The sequence below is a fragment of the Candoia aspera genome, chromosome 2, assembly GCF_035149785.1.
Source record: "Candoia aspera isolate rCanAsp1 chromosome 2, rCanAsp1.hap2, whole genome shotgun sequence".
NCBI classification, from domain to species: Eukaryota; Metazoa; Chordata; class Lepidosauria; order Squamata; family Boidae; genus Candoia; species Candoia aspera.
Window position 1 is genome coordinate 230,050,985 of NC_086154.1, and position 13,016 is coordinate 230,064,000.

At 35.7% G+C, this 13,016-nt stretch overlaps 1 protein-coding gene across 2 annotated transcripts in view; it reads right to left on the bottom strand.

Moving 5' to 3' along the window:
• Positions 1-219: 219 nt before the first annotated feature.
• The window catches only part of XRCC4 (X-ray repair cross complementing 4), a 151,311-nt gene continuing 138,514 nt past the window's right edge, over positions 220-13,016 (bottom strand). Inside the window, exon 8 of one of the 2 annotated variants that reach the window (XM_063295453.1) lies at positions 220-496. In XM_063295453.1, the coding sequence (XP_063151523.1) occupies positions 391-496 (106 nt within the window). In that variant the 3' untranslated portion in view covers positions 220-390. The remainder of the gene's footprint in view (positions 497-13,016) is intronic. The other variant, XM_063295454.1, reaches the window with a different exon arrangement.

Here is a 13,016-nt window from a genome sequence, read left to right on the forward strand (position 1 = left end):
GTTACTCATAAAACCACTATAGAGACTTCAAGACACTTTTCTGCCTGAAGCCATGGGTCGTAGCCTTTCATCTTTCTTCCCAGTTTTTATTGCTGCCACTTTGATGGTCTAGTAATTGTCCTTCCTCATCCTGAGGATAGATCAACTTTTCTTATTCACATCAACTGGAAGCAGATCAACTTCCTGAAATCTGTGAAGTCTTGAATGGCAAGTGTTGACTTGTAGTGATTCATGGGCACAACTTTTATTAGCAAAACATAAAACAATTATTGAATATTATTTTACAGTACAAATAACTCCCTCTACTGCCACATGTAAAATATTTTCTTTGGAAGAGATAATTGATTGCGTTTTAGCAGCTTGTAGTAAGGTCGTTGTCTTCCAGAAAAGTCAGATATCATCAAAGAGGTCTTCAGGGTCTCCTGTGCTTTTCTCTCTCTCTCTCCATTTCAAGGTCAGTTGCTTCTCTGACAATTTTGGTAGAGCAGAATCTAGTCTAAAGTTCAAGACATATGAAATAAATTTATGTTTGTTACTTTAAATAAAATTAAATGCAGGCACAACACTGGAAAATGTTATCTTTTAATATACTCTATGGAGACTTTATTCAGATTTAAGAGAAAAAGAATATTTTTCAAAGATGCTTGTGGCTTGTCCTCTGAGTTATAGCAAAAACAGCATTTAAATTATAGAAATAGATACTGTCACTTTTCCACTTAATATATTGTCTTAATTCCAAATGTATATAAAATAACAGTTCAACCCATGAAGTGAATGGAAACACTGAGTGGTTTTAAACTTTCTTGTATGCAATTTATAATATTTTCAACTATTTTGACATTACAGAGTAAATCACATTGCAAGTTCCTGGGCTTTATCTTCTGCATATCCAATATGTGGTTCTTTTCCTTTTTTTTTTTAAAGGTATCCAGAACATTTTGTGTAATCTGTCTCAGCAGGTGGCAGCACCTAGTCATTTTTAGGTGATCTCAAAAAAGCTAAGTGGGGTCAAATCTGGTTAGACCACCAGAAAAGGGCTGTAGTCTAGACAAGGAAGTCAGCAAAATCTTATAAGGTGGCCATGGCAAAGCAATTTCATTTTGCTGCCAAAGAAAGCTAGGTAGACATCTCCATGTGGTCACCAGGAATCAAGTTCAACTTAAGGAAGTCTTGATCTTTGTAATTAAAAAATTTTGAAAAGCAAGTTTTCAAAGAATATCCATTTTCTTAACATTCATAGTTGTTGTCAACTGAATTAGAATAAAAAAAAATCTTGAGTTTAGTAATATACTTCATCACAAGCTTTTAAATCCTGAATCATCCCTAGAACTGTATGGTAACAGAGCTCCTGCCTTTTCTATACTGACAACTTCCTGTGTAAACAAATGATTCCACATGCACTACTGGGTGACTGCATCCTCTAGCTCTCTTTTAGCAAACTCAGCAAGCACTTATCAAATTTGTGATTAAAAACAATGCCAGCTAAGCTTACCCAGAAGATCAGCACAACCATCGGGTCATACCCCAACATAAAGAACCCTCATGCATATACATTTACTGTATATATCAAGAAGAGTTTCCAAGGATCAGAGTTCTTGACTGTATGGTATCTCCAATTGCTGGAAATTCCTTTATGTTCAATTGACTTGTATTCAGTTTAATACATTAATTCCAGGAGCATAGCTAGAGGGATGCACTGAAATGTTCTGGGACCACTTTCAACTTATCTGAAAATACATGAGGCTCTTGAAGAAATTTCTTTCTGTTCTCTTAAAAATAATATATTTTCTATTTAAAAAGACAATTGAATTAAACATTATGAAATAACATGGGAGAATAACTTGTGGCTTCCTACTTCTTTAATACAATTCCCAACATTTTTCAGTGCTATACTGACTGAAGCTGCTGGGGTTGAAGCTCAGCAACAGCTAAAGGACCAGAGGTCACCACATTTGCAGTACAAAGTCCATTCCTATTACTATGCAAAGGTTACCAATCTCTTATAAATACAAGGAAATGTACCCTCACCTGCACCCTTTTTGGCCACCTGATAATGCATTGGTTCTCCAGTATTTGGCCTTAAAGACCACATAATGGGTATTTTGCACCATACAACTGATTAACTCATTTAGCTAGATTGTTAAGGGATGAACATTTAAACTATATGCACAAATCAGAGATTACATCCACAGTGACTCCCAATACTGTTGCTTTTTACACATTTTTATCACAGAGGAAGGAAATCTGCTTTGAGAGGTATTTCCAACATTTGAAAAGCATCATAAAGGACATCTTATACAACCTATATAACAGATTGGTAAACCAGAATGATATTATTCCTGATAGTCTCTAAACTGATTCAAAAGATTTTAGAGACGTCAATCCTAAATTTGTCCTTTTTTTTTGGTTAAAACTATCTGGAGATTAGTGCAACCTATTTCATGTCTCTCTCCTTGGTTTCTGTTTTAACTTATGTAGTTTTTGATCAGGTATTACATCAGGAGTCAACATAGTTTTATGGATTCAGGCATATAATACAAGTCAAAAAGATATCTCAAGTATTCTGCAAAACATATTTGAAGTCTTGCAAGATTTCAGTGAAATTTATTTAGCTCAAGTCATACTACAGATCTGCTACATGGTTCCCCAGATGTGATGGACTACGGTAACGCAGCTGGTTCTCAGGAAGAAGGGAGCACATTCCAAGGAGGGGAGCGAGATAAGAGAAAACATGGAGCCGGAATGTGGGAAGACAGAGATTCAGGGTAGCCACGCCCTAGAGCCTTCCAGGTTATTTCCCTTTAGGCTAGGTAGAGTAGCTTTAGTGTGGCAAGATTCTGTCTATACGGTGTGAGCAAATAAAGAACTGAAGTTTGGCTGGATTGATTCCCTGTTGTTCTTGGGCTGAGCCTGACCCCAGATGAGAATTGGAGGACAGAAGTAGGAACTGGCCTAAGATTTCTATTCCCAGAAGGCAGCCTGCCCCCATCATATCTCACTCTGTTTATCATCACATTAATGCATTCCCCACCTCTCTCTATTCCATTAATCATCGCAGCAGATGGCTCATGAGACTAGCACCCCAATTCCTCACTACTCATGCCTGTGGCTGCTTTGATGTCACTACACAGCCACCACTCTAACCATTTACAAACCAGCTATCAACTTTAATCCCTCCCAAACTCCTCCCCCCAGTTCCCCAACCTCCACTCCCAGACAAGTCAAGTAAGGGTAGGGCTTCCCCTGGAACTCCTCCTCCTGCTTGGGAGAGTGTTCCCCTGCCTCTCTCAACCAAAACGTGGCTTAAAACCTGCAACCCTTTTCTCAGTTCAAACACTCTGAAGTGTTTTCAGAGCTTCACTTTCTCCTCCCATACTGGGCTGATATTAAATTTACTGCTGATTTAAAATTAATGGGGCCAAAATTAAAGCATCCATGAATACGCCTGCCTTTCAATTTCAGTATAATTCCAAATATGGAAACAAGCATGACTATGAATCACACCCAAAGTACAAAAAATGAAAACAAAACTTGGCATTTTTTTAACAGAAAGTACAGCATTTCTAGGTATTTGTTTTTTCAGCTGAAATAAGCTACACAAAACTGAAAAAGCAGATGTGAGCATCTCAATAGACAAAGCAAAGAACCCACTAACTACTGTATGTGATATAGTGGCTATCCTAATGCTGACAGGAATGAGGCTATGTGACACAACCAAGTAAGTTAAATACTTTGACAGTCACACAAAGTTCAAGTTTTTGACGTTGTTAGAACGTGTAGCCAAAGCTAAGAGATACACTGACATCTCAGCCTGAAGGAGATACTATATGCCAGTTTCAATTACAATAATAATTTTGCCTTTATTTGGATTAATTTAAACTAATAGGTTAAATTTGTCAGGATTTTACGTAAGATCTACATATGTGTACAATATTTGGTTTCCCTCAGCTTGACATATCCATCAAGTCCTGACACTTTTACTGGGCTTTTGTTCTTGAATTCCCAATGTGGGATTTGAAAGGATACATATTGTAGCATTATGAAATATTTCCCTAGAAATTCTAAGAACTACCCTGGAAACCTTCTTGGCATGGTTTTATTCGTTTCTCAATTTTAATATTGCGTTGTATAAAAATAATGGAAATGGACAAGTTTTCTACTAAGAAATGTTCCGTGTTATAAAATGAATATTTATATTCTATGTTGAGTTTTCAGATGCTATAGGGCTTTTCTCCCCATCACTAAGCAAAGTAACAACATACAGTATATGTTTACCATGGGATGATAAAATTCTCACCAACAGTCCAAGTGTTTAACGTATTCTCCCCGATTCTCAGAATTTGGTCATGATTCCAACCAGAATGGTCACCTCCAATTCTAGACACTGTACTCCCAACACATCTGGAGGGCACTGAGCTGGGGGAGGCTGGACTAAAACATTATTTGCTTATTTGGGTAGAACTGCAGGCATGAAAAAGGCAACATTGCAACCTGCTTCAGCTGGAATTTTCAATCACTTTTATTCAGTTATTAATATATTTTCTGTTATAGCTATACATCAATCACCAGCATTTCCAAAGAACACCCTCACTAGCTCATAAACAGAGAATGCTGGATATGTGACACCTAGAAAATCCCTAGGTGCTGCCAGTACCCATTTCCAAATATATTCATGCATCTGGCGAAGGTAATTAGAATCACAGTTGACTGGGGCTACTCAGGTCCTAAATTTGGCTGCTGTTTCATAGAAAAATCTCAGACAAATCTGGGATGAATTACCTCCACCTCATTCCACTCTGTGCTGTGATGTTCATCTAGTGTGAAGCCCTGGATGGCCATGTTTCCTACTTATTCATCTGGAGTAAGACTAAACTCAGACATTGCCTGGGAGCAACGAGTCAGGACTCTAAGCCTATTTGGAAACTTCTGACACTAGGGAAAGTGATATATACATTTATAATTGAAAAAAAAAACACCTCACCCTCTGTAGCATTCCCAATTATCTTCTCTTCTACTATCAACCATTTCTAAGAACTGATGAAACTAAAGAGACAGACAACTATATAAGATGACAAGCCACCATTTCCCTCCTCTATCTTGTTGCCTTGTTGCTATTTGCTCCCAAGTAGCTCCCATAGAGGAAGTATTCCACTGCAGTACTATATTCTTGTTATGTACTGTTCCAGGAAGACAAGGCAAACTAATTAAATTTCATGCCCTATAGCTTTGGTTGGGGAAAAAATGGCGAGTTCAGTCCCTGATAATGCTAGAAGGCAGCCATCTCTGGCCTTAGGAATATCTCATGTCTTGGTGGGGTGAAGCAGGGAAAATCTATCAACATTGTAAAGTATAATGTGTTAATTGAAACTTGACACACAAAAAACCCCCTGACATTCAGCTCTGCCCGATAAGATGGGTCTGAGGATTGGCTACCTACTTCATGTGCCCAGGAGGGATTAGCAGGGTTTTTAAAAAGATATCCGATAGTCTTGGAAATGGGGTGCCAGAGGGAAGGGACTGTTTATTCATACTCTTTCTAAAGATAAAGAGTAACCCAAGAACCACAGGTATTTTAATGCTCAGGAATGGAATCCACATCCGGCAGAAATGTTTTGCAAAAGGAAAAAAGCACCTGCTTTACTCAGAACACTATTATGCAGAAGGTGTCTGGAATTTCCACATAAACACTTTCTCTAGGTACCAGTTTAAACAAAGCACATGTGCAAATTCCAGACTAAAAGTTTAATAGTTTTCTACAGTCTGTGATTAAAATAATATTGGGATTAGATGTAAACTAATTATTTTGTGATATGTTTATATATAATTATCATGTAAACTAAACACTATCCAAATCAAACCTTTATTAATATGGTATCTACCTTTTGTTGATATATACTGTATAGACAGACAGACAGACAGAGACTCAAATATTTGCTGAACATACATGGTTTAACCACACAAGTATATTATTTTTTAATTACTCAGTACCAATTAATTCAGCATTTACTTTATTTGGCAACTACTGACTTTCTTGGGAAAAACCCTCCTCCATTTTAATTGTCTTTTTTCTGATGGTGTCCATCTACCAGTGCAACAGATACTATTGGCAAATAGATTGTCTGCCCCTGATGTGTCCTGCATATTGCAAAGCTCCCTTTGAGGGAATAAGGTTCTCTGGAGCAGGGTGAGTAAAGATACAGAAGGGAGAAAAGAGGAAGCATGCAAGCAAGCACACTAAACTTAATCCATTATTACTATTATCAAGCTTTCAAGTCATTGTTGACTCCTGGCGACTACCTGGACAAGTCCCTGCAGTTTTTTTGGCAAGATTTTCAGAAGTGGTTTGCTATTGCCTCCTTCTTAGGGCTGAGAGAGTGACTGGCCCAAGGTCACCCAGCTGGTGGGACTAGAACTCATGGTCTCCCAGTTTCTAGCCTGGTGCCTAAACCAATACTCCAAGCTGGCTCTCAATCCATTATTATTACCTTAAGAAACTAACATGGAAATATACAGTTCATAACCTCATTTTTATTACATTTAGAATGATATATTAATGTTTAGTAGCTTTTTTTCTATTGTGACTAACATGCAAAAGGCTAATCAGCTTCAACAAACGCTGTAATTTTGGCCTTCTAAACTGTGTCTATGATTTTATATGATAGTTTAGATTCAAACACTAAACTTCTATGACACTATTTATTTCAAGCTTCCTGAATATCACTAGAAAGTAGAAACTATTATTGCTGTATTATCTCTCAGCCCTGTTCATTCTGCTGGATCAGATGAAAAACTGACCCAGGGAAGGGCTTCATTATTGTCTCTTCATGTTTCCTTCCCCATTAGTTAAACTGTATTTTGCACCCTGCTGTTTGGTTTGGATGAAAGAATGGGTCTTGCTGAGAAATAAAAGAATGTTAGAATTGGAAGATCATAACCTGAGGATTGGTTGGCATAGGTTTTTATGGCACAATAAAGTTAAAGTTAATGTGCATTTTAAAAATCATTATGTGAGAATGGCATATTGAGGATATGGAAGAAATACAAGGCCAGGTTGTGCCTGAAGAAACTTTTATTGACCTCAGCACAGGAAGAATTTTATAGAAGAGAAACAGCAGCTAATGGTTGAAATGGTTAACATATCAAGACTTATTAATACAGGAGGATGAAGAAATTAAGATGAAGTCAAGAGAGCAACTGTTAAAAGGAAAGTTTAATATGGATAAAAAGACAATTGGACTTGAAAAAAGCAAAAGGGAATTTGAAATTGAATTATGTACAAATGATGAGCATGTAATAGCAAAAATGTATAAACTTTTGTTAAGATTTGAAACAGAAGAGGTGAAAGACTGCATGACAAAATGGGGTATTAATTTGGATATAACATAGAGATAGACACTTGGGAAAGAATGTGGGTATCTGGTATTAAATTTACACTGTGACATAATTTAAGCGACTTTTTTAATAAAATGATGTATTGTTGGTATATGACACCAGAGAAATTATAAAAAATGTACAATGGTATTTCAAACCAGTGTTGGAAATATGAAAAACATGAGGTGACATTTTATCATGCATGGTGGACTTGTGAGAAAGCTAAGAAATTTTGGATACAAATTCACACAAAGGATTTTAAAGATTAATTTTGCAGAGAAAAACCAGAATTCTTTTTGTTGGGACTTATGGACAATGAATTAGAAAAGACTCATGGTAGACTGATTTTGTATATTGTAACTGCAGCAAGATTATTGTATGCCCAACAGTGGAAGAATAATGAAATCCCAACAGTGGAGAACTGGATTGTGAAGATGTCAGAATTCACAGAAATGGCAAAACTGACCTGTTTGGTCAGAGAAAAAAACAACAAAAACTTTTCTGAAAGACTGGAAACCTTTTATGGACTTTTTGCTGAAAGAAGAAAGGAATGAAATGATGGTTTATGGATTTGAAGATTAAGAAAGATGTGGATTAAATGAGGGGCTGAAGGGACTTGTATAACATTTAAGAGGGAGGAGGGATAATAAGATTGTAATTATCTGTTGAAAAGAAGCTTGGAAGTAATTCATATATTTCTTAATTTTAGTTTTTTCCCCTCTTTTTTATTCTTTGCTCTTCTTTCTCTCTCTCTCTCTCTCTCTTTCCTTTAGGTTTGTCTTTTATTCTATGAAAAAAAATCTTAATATAAATAAATAAATAAATGTTTCACTCCCCATTAGTTGCTGAGGCTAATTCATAAAAATTGCACAAACTTGTACAAGACTTCATTATCAGTGTTTGAAAAAATGTCTTATGAGAGAATACTAGATAGATTATTGATTTCATCATGCATAAACAAATCTTATATCTAGAATCTCCCTAGCATAGGTGAGGGAGCTAAGAGTGAGCACCAGATCAAGTGCTTCTATGATTCCTGTTCTTAATCATTTAAGAATATGTCACGACTTCATGAAATGCAGAAGAGCAGAAAGGGATAGTTATACTGAGTCCTGAGACGGTCCTTTTCCTTTGCACTGAAATATGAAAAGGAAAAACCTGCTCTAGCTGCATTTCTCCCCTTCTAAAGTATTCACCATTTCCCATTAGCTTCAGAAATAGTTTTTCAAGGTAAATTTTTAATCAGCATTAAACTGACATCTGCCAATAATTTATACACAAAGATTAACAAAGCTCCTTAAAATGTCAGGTGGGTTGGTTTTTACCATCGGTGGGAAAGAGTAATTCATTCTGGAAAGAGTGGTTATCAAATTCTGTAGTGGGTTAGTCTTGCAGACAGGAATGCTACCATCAATTCTTAATAAACTTGCAGGGGGTAAATTATTTAACTTGAAAGCTAATTTCCCATCTGCAAACAGAGGCAGTTCTCACAAAAGAATGCTTTGTGAATTACAGGTAGACAAATAATTTGCCCTTGCTGTATTTTATCATCTTGATACAACTCATTCATGTTCTTCGGTGGCCTTTTCAAGACTTTCTATGGTACAGAATTACCTCTCAGAAAAATAATGATATTCTAACCCTGGGTTTGTTGATTCTAGAATGTTTTAGTTCAGTTGCTGCAGCTCAACTCAACTAGTGTGAAAGTGGCATCTTTGTGAAGACAGTGTAACTGCAGACATACAGAACACAGATAACATTTTTCTATCATTTGAACAAACAACCCTGCACACTGCAGGCATGAAAGGACATCACACATCACAGCTTCTGCCTCAATTCTTCCATCCCACTTCTGAATTAAATATCACAATGCCATGGGTCTTCTCCCCATCTTCTGGATTTGTATGGCTGAGAATATTACCCCAAGTGCATTTACACTCTCAGTTTCTGCTATGTATGAGCTGCCTGACCATTGGAACTATCAACAAAACTATAGCTATCGGGTACTGTATATTAACCATTCACTTCCTCTCTCACTTCAAAACCTATGAAGCTGTTTGACCATTGTAATTGCAACAAAACTCCAATTGGAGACTTGCCTAAATCCTGCATATTGCAAAATAGTGAAAAACGCTAATTTAGGCAGAAAAAAGGGACAACTAGATCTACTAGCTGATACTTAGTATGAATAAACTGGATATAGAAGTATGTTATGACTGCAGCACAAAGTGGAATGATGAGGAAAGCTTTTTCCATTTTCCTTTCTTTCTAAATGTTTAATTGATTCATTTAATTACTGTTTTATGAAATGAATTCCTGTACTGCCCTACCAGCTAGGAAAAAAGGAAGAATGGCTAGATAATATTTGTCAAGCATAACCTTTTCACTTAAAGCTTAAGATGTCTGGTTTTCTCTTCTGAAAAATAAATAACATCTGCAATCTTTCATTAAGTAGAAGCACATTATGGTTTATGCTGTAAAACCTGGTTACACTATGCATGCTGAATAACCCCAGGGGCAAACACATCTTTCAGTTTAGACTTTGGAGTAACCATTTACGTGAGTCCAGGGAGGTCTTAATTGGTAGGAAATTGCTGAAGTAAGCAGAATTTATTTGCTCAGGATTTTGAAACAGTTTTACCCTAATTATATTTTTGTATTATGAAACGAGTGGCAATTGGATAAACTCTGGAGTCATTTTTATTTGAGCCATTTTTATTTCTACTGTAAAAGAAAGTTGTGATCCATGGCTTTGCAAGTTTATTAGGGCTATGTGACTGGGCTTCTCATAAAATCTTTGTAATCATGTCCTTAACCATTACAATGCAAGGGGAGGAAGCAATTGTCCTACTTTGTTTATATGAATGAGGCTGTGGAGGGATGTGTGCTGTAGCCCAGACATCATATCTGTCCCTCTGATTGGCTTTGAACATTACATTGATTTCTCAATTGTATAGAAGCCAAGTCTGGTTTCATGATGGATCCAAAGCAGGACTGGATCCATACAGCAGATGTTCAAAATTTCATTTATTAAAACATTTTATTCTCAACAATCTTTTCTGTAATCCCAGCATTCTAAAATGGCAAGAGCTCAGAAGTTCCCATGCAGATATTTCTTAATGACAACATTCTGTAATATATAGAGTGCTAGCTTTCCCAGATCATTATGGTCATGTGACAGGATTCTCACACAGTCTTTGTAATCATGTCATTAAATCCATAGCAACAAGGCATATTTTAAGTAAACAGAACTGAGTAGTATATAAGAACAATTCTTCAGATCCCAGTACAGTTTATTTTGTGCAACACATTAAAATATTAGCACACAGCAGACATCATCCTTAAAGATCTAATCCAACTTGATCACCAGGAAGTGATATATGTGTGATAAATTAATAATTATAAAGACTATATCTAAGGTTTTGCCTACCCAGCTTTGGACTGTAAGGCATCTAAGAATATGGTTGATTCAAATTCCTGTTTAAAGTCTGGATGGAGGACTAACAGGGATTGGTAGGGCTGTAGATAAACTGGGATGTTAAAAATCATCCTGGAAGAGGTCAATAACAAACCACTTCCATACTATTTCCAAGAAAATAATGTGAATAGTCACCAGGAGTTAATCTCTATTCTAAGGAGACTTTAATTTCCTTTATTGCTGCAACACTATTTCTGCAATGTTATTTTATCAAAATAGTTATTATATAATACCCTTAGCAAGTATAGTAATTTTGGACGATCATAATTGTAGCTTTTATGAAGCTATTCGTTTATTTTATTATTTGCAAAAGAAAAAGGAAGAATTTGCAAGTCTATTATATAAAGCACTGAATCTTATATATATGCTCATACCTTACTATTCAATCAATTTATTATCAGATTAAAGAAAGAGCAGAAATAAGCAGAGATGTAAATAATTTAATTTTGAAAATGGTTATGCATGCACTGGAACTTTTTTTTTTCACTTCTATCCAATGGAGCAAAGGAGAGATGTGTACAAAATAAAATCAGTCAGTCCATTATTTGAAGCACAGGCGAACTTTCATAAAACTACCATCAATAGTACTGGCTGATGAAATTGGCCCTTCTCCTCTAAATAATTAGTGGTAGCCAAAACAGTGACAAACAGAGTAATGTTTTGGGTAGACAAGAAAATTAATGAAGTCAATTGAGAAGAGGTTGCCAGCAGACAGCAAAGGCTAAATGTAGTCTTCTCTAGATAGGAGACAGCTGTATTCTTAAATCTTTAATGACAACCCTACTTTGGATTTATAGCTAGGCAACTCTTTTGACAGAAGGATATGCATGTCCCACTTTTACATTATTAACTTTCATGCCATAGATATAAAAACAAACAATGTACTTTATTTGTTTATTTGTTTGTTTGTTTGTTGAATGCATATACTGTTGAACCGGTTCATACTCTGGGTAGCTTACAATGCTATCATACAACAGTTAGTAAGATCCAAAGAATAAACTGAAACATCATGGGAAAAGAAGCAATGCAATCAAAAATAATTTTCAAAAAAAGGTAAAAAATAGAAGTTCAGCAGCAATAAAACAACCCAATACCCTGTTTTACTAAAAGAAAAATAACAAAACTCTTTACCACAAATGGCAATGTAACTAAAGGACAAATATGAGTTCTTTCAGTTAATTTGATGCAAATGAATGCAAGAGTTAGTGGGAAACACAACTGCATTGCCATTCTCCTCATACACTGGCATATGTAGTCCCTTTTAAAAATTCAGTAAAAAGTAGAGAGGAAACGAATGAATATAAATACTATACTAATGCTTCACCATTTGTCAAAATGCTAGTGACAATTGTCAGCAAAACTGTGAAATACAGAATCTGGTAAAAATGTGTATTTTCATTGGAATACACATGGGGTAGGAGAACATGTAAGCATAATTGAAGAATTTTTTCTCCTCGTAACATTTACTCCAGTTTCTGCCTGCCTGATTTTAGTCTGTTTGTAACTTTCCAAAATCAAAGTTCTAATCACACTGTTTGTTCCAAAATATTTGTTTTAAGTCCTTAACTTAAGGGAATAGACGTTGCCCAGAGTAGTTCTTTGAGTGAGATGGGTGGTAACTAAGTTTGAAAAACAAACAAAATCTTGCTTAAACCGTGTTCAGCACCTTCAAAAAGGACACTGGGTTCACATACTTCCTTTTCTAATAACTTTCAGAAATTGCTTGTTAACTGCTATTGGGAACCTTTGGATCAAAAAGTTTTACAGTGCTGGGTGAGTTTCCTTCAATCCTTAGCGAAAGAAGTTTTAAATATGAGTTTAAGGACTTAAAAATATTTTGGAATAAACAGCAAAAGGGTGTTTAGAACTTTGATTTTGGAAAGTTACAAATGGACTAAGGGTCCAGACAGATTTGAAGTAAGATTTTGTAATTAATCGTAAGAATCTGCACCATGGGAAAATGCTTTTGTTTTGAATTCTCTTTAAAAAAAATATGATAGGATGAGATTTTGAAGGGTGGACAATGGATGGAACCAGAAGGAACTAAAGATTACAATTAAAGGAGAAGAACACTTACATTTGACTTACTAATACAGAATGAAGCAAAATATTTTAACATTGGACATATTGAAGGGTATTTTTGAACAATGGAGTCAGAAGTTAATTT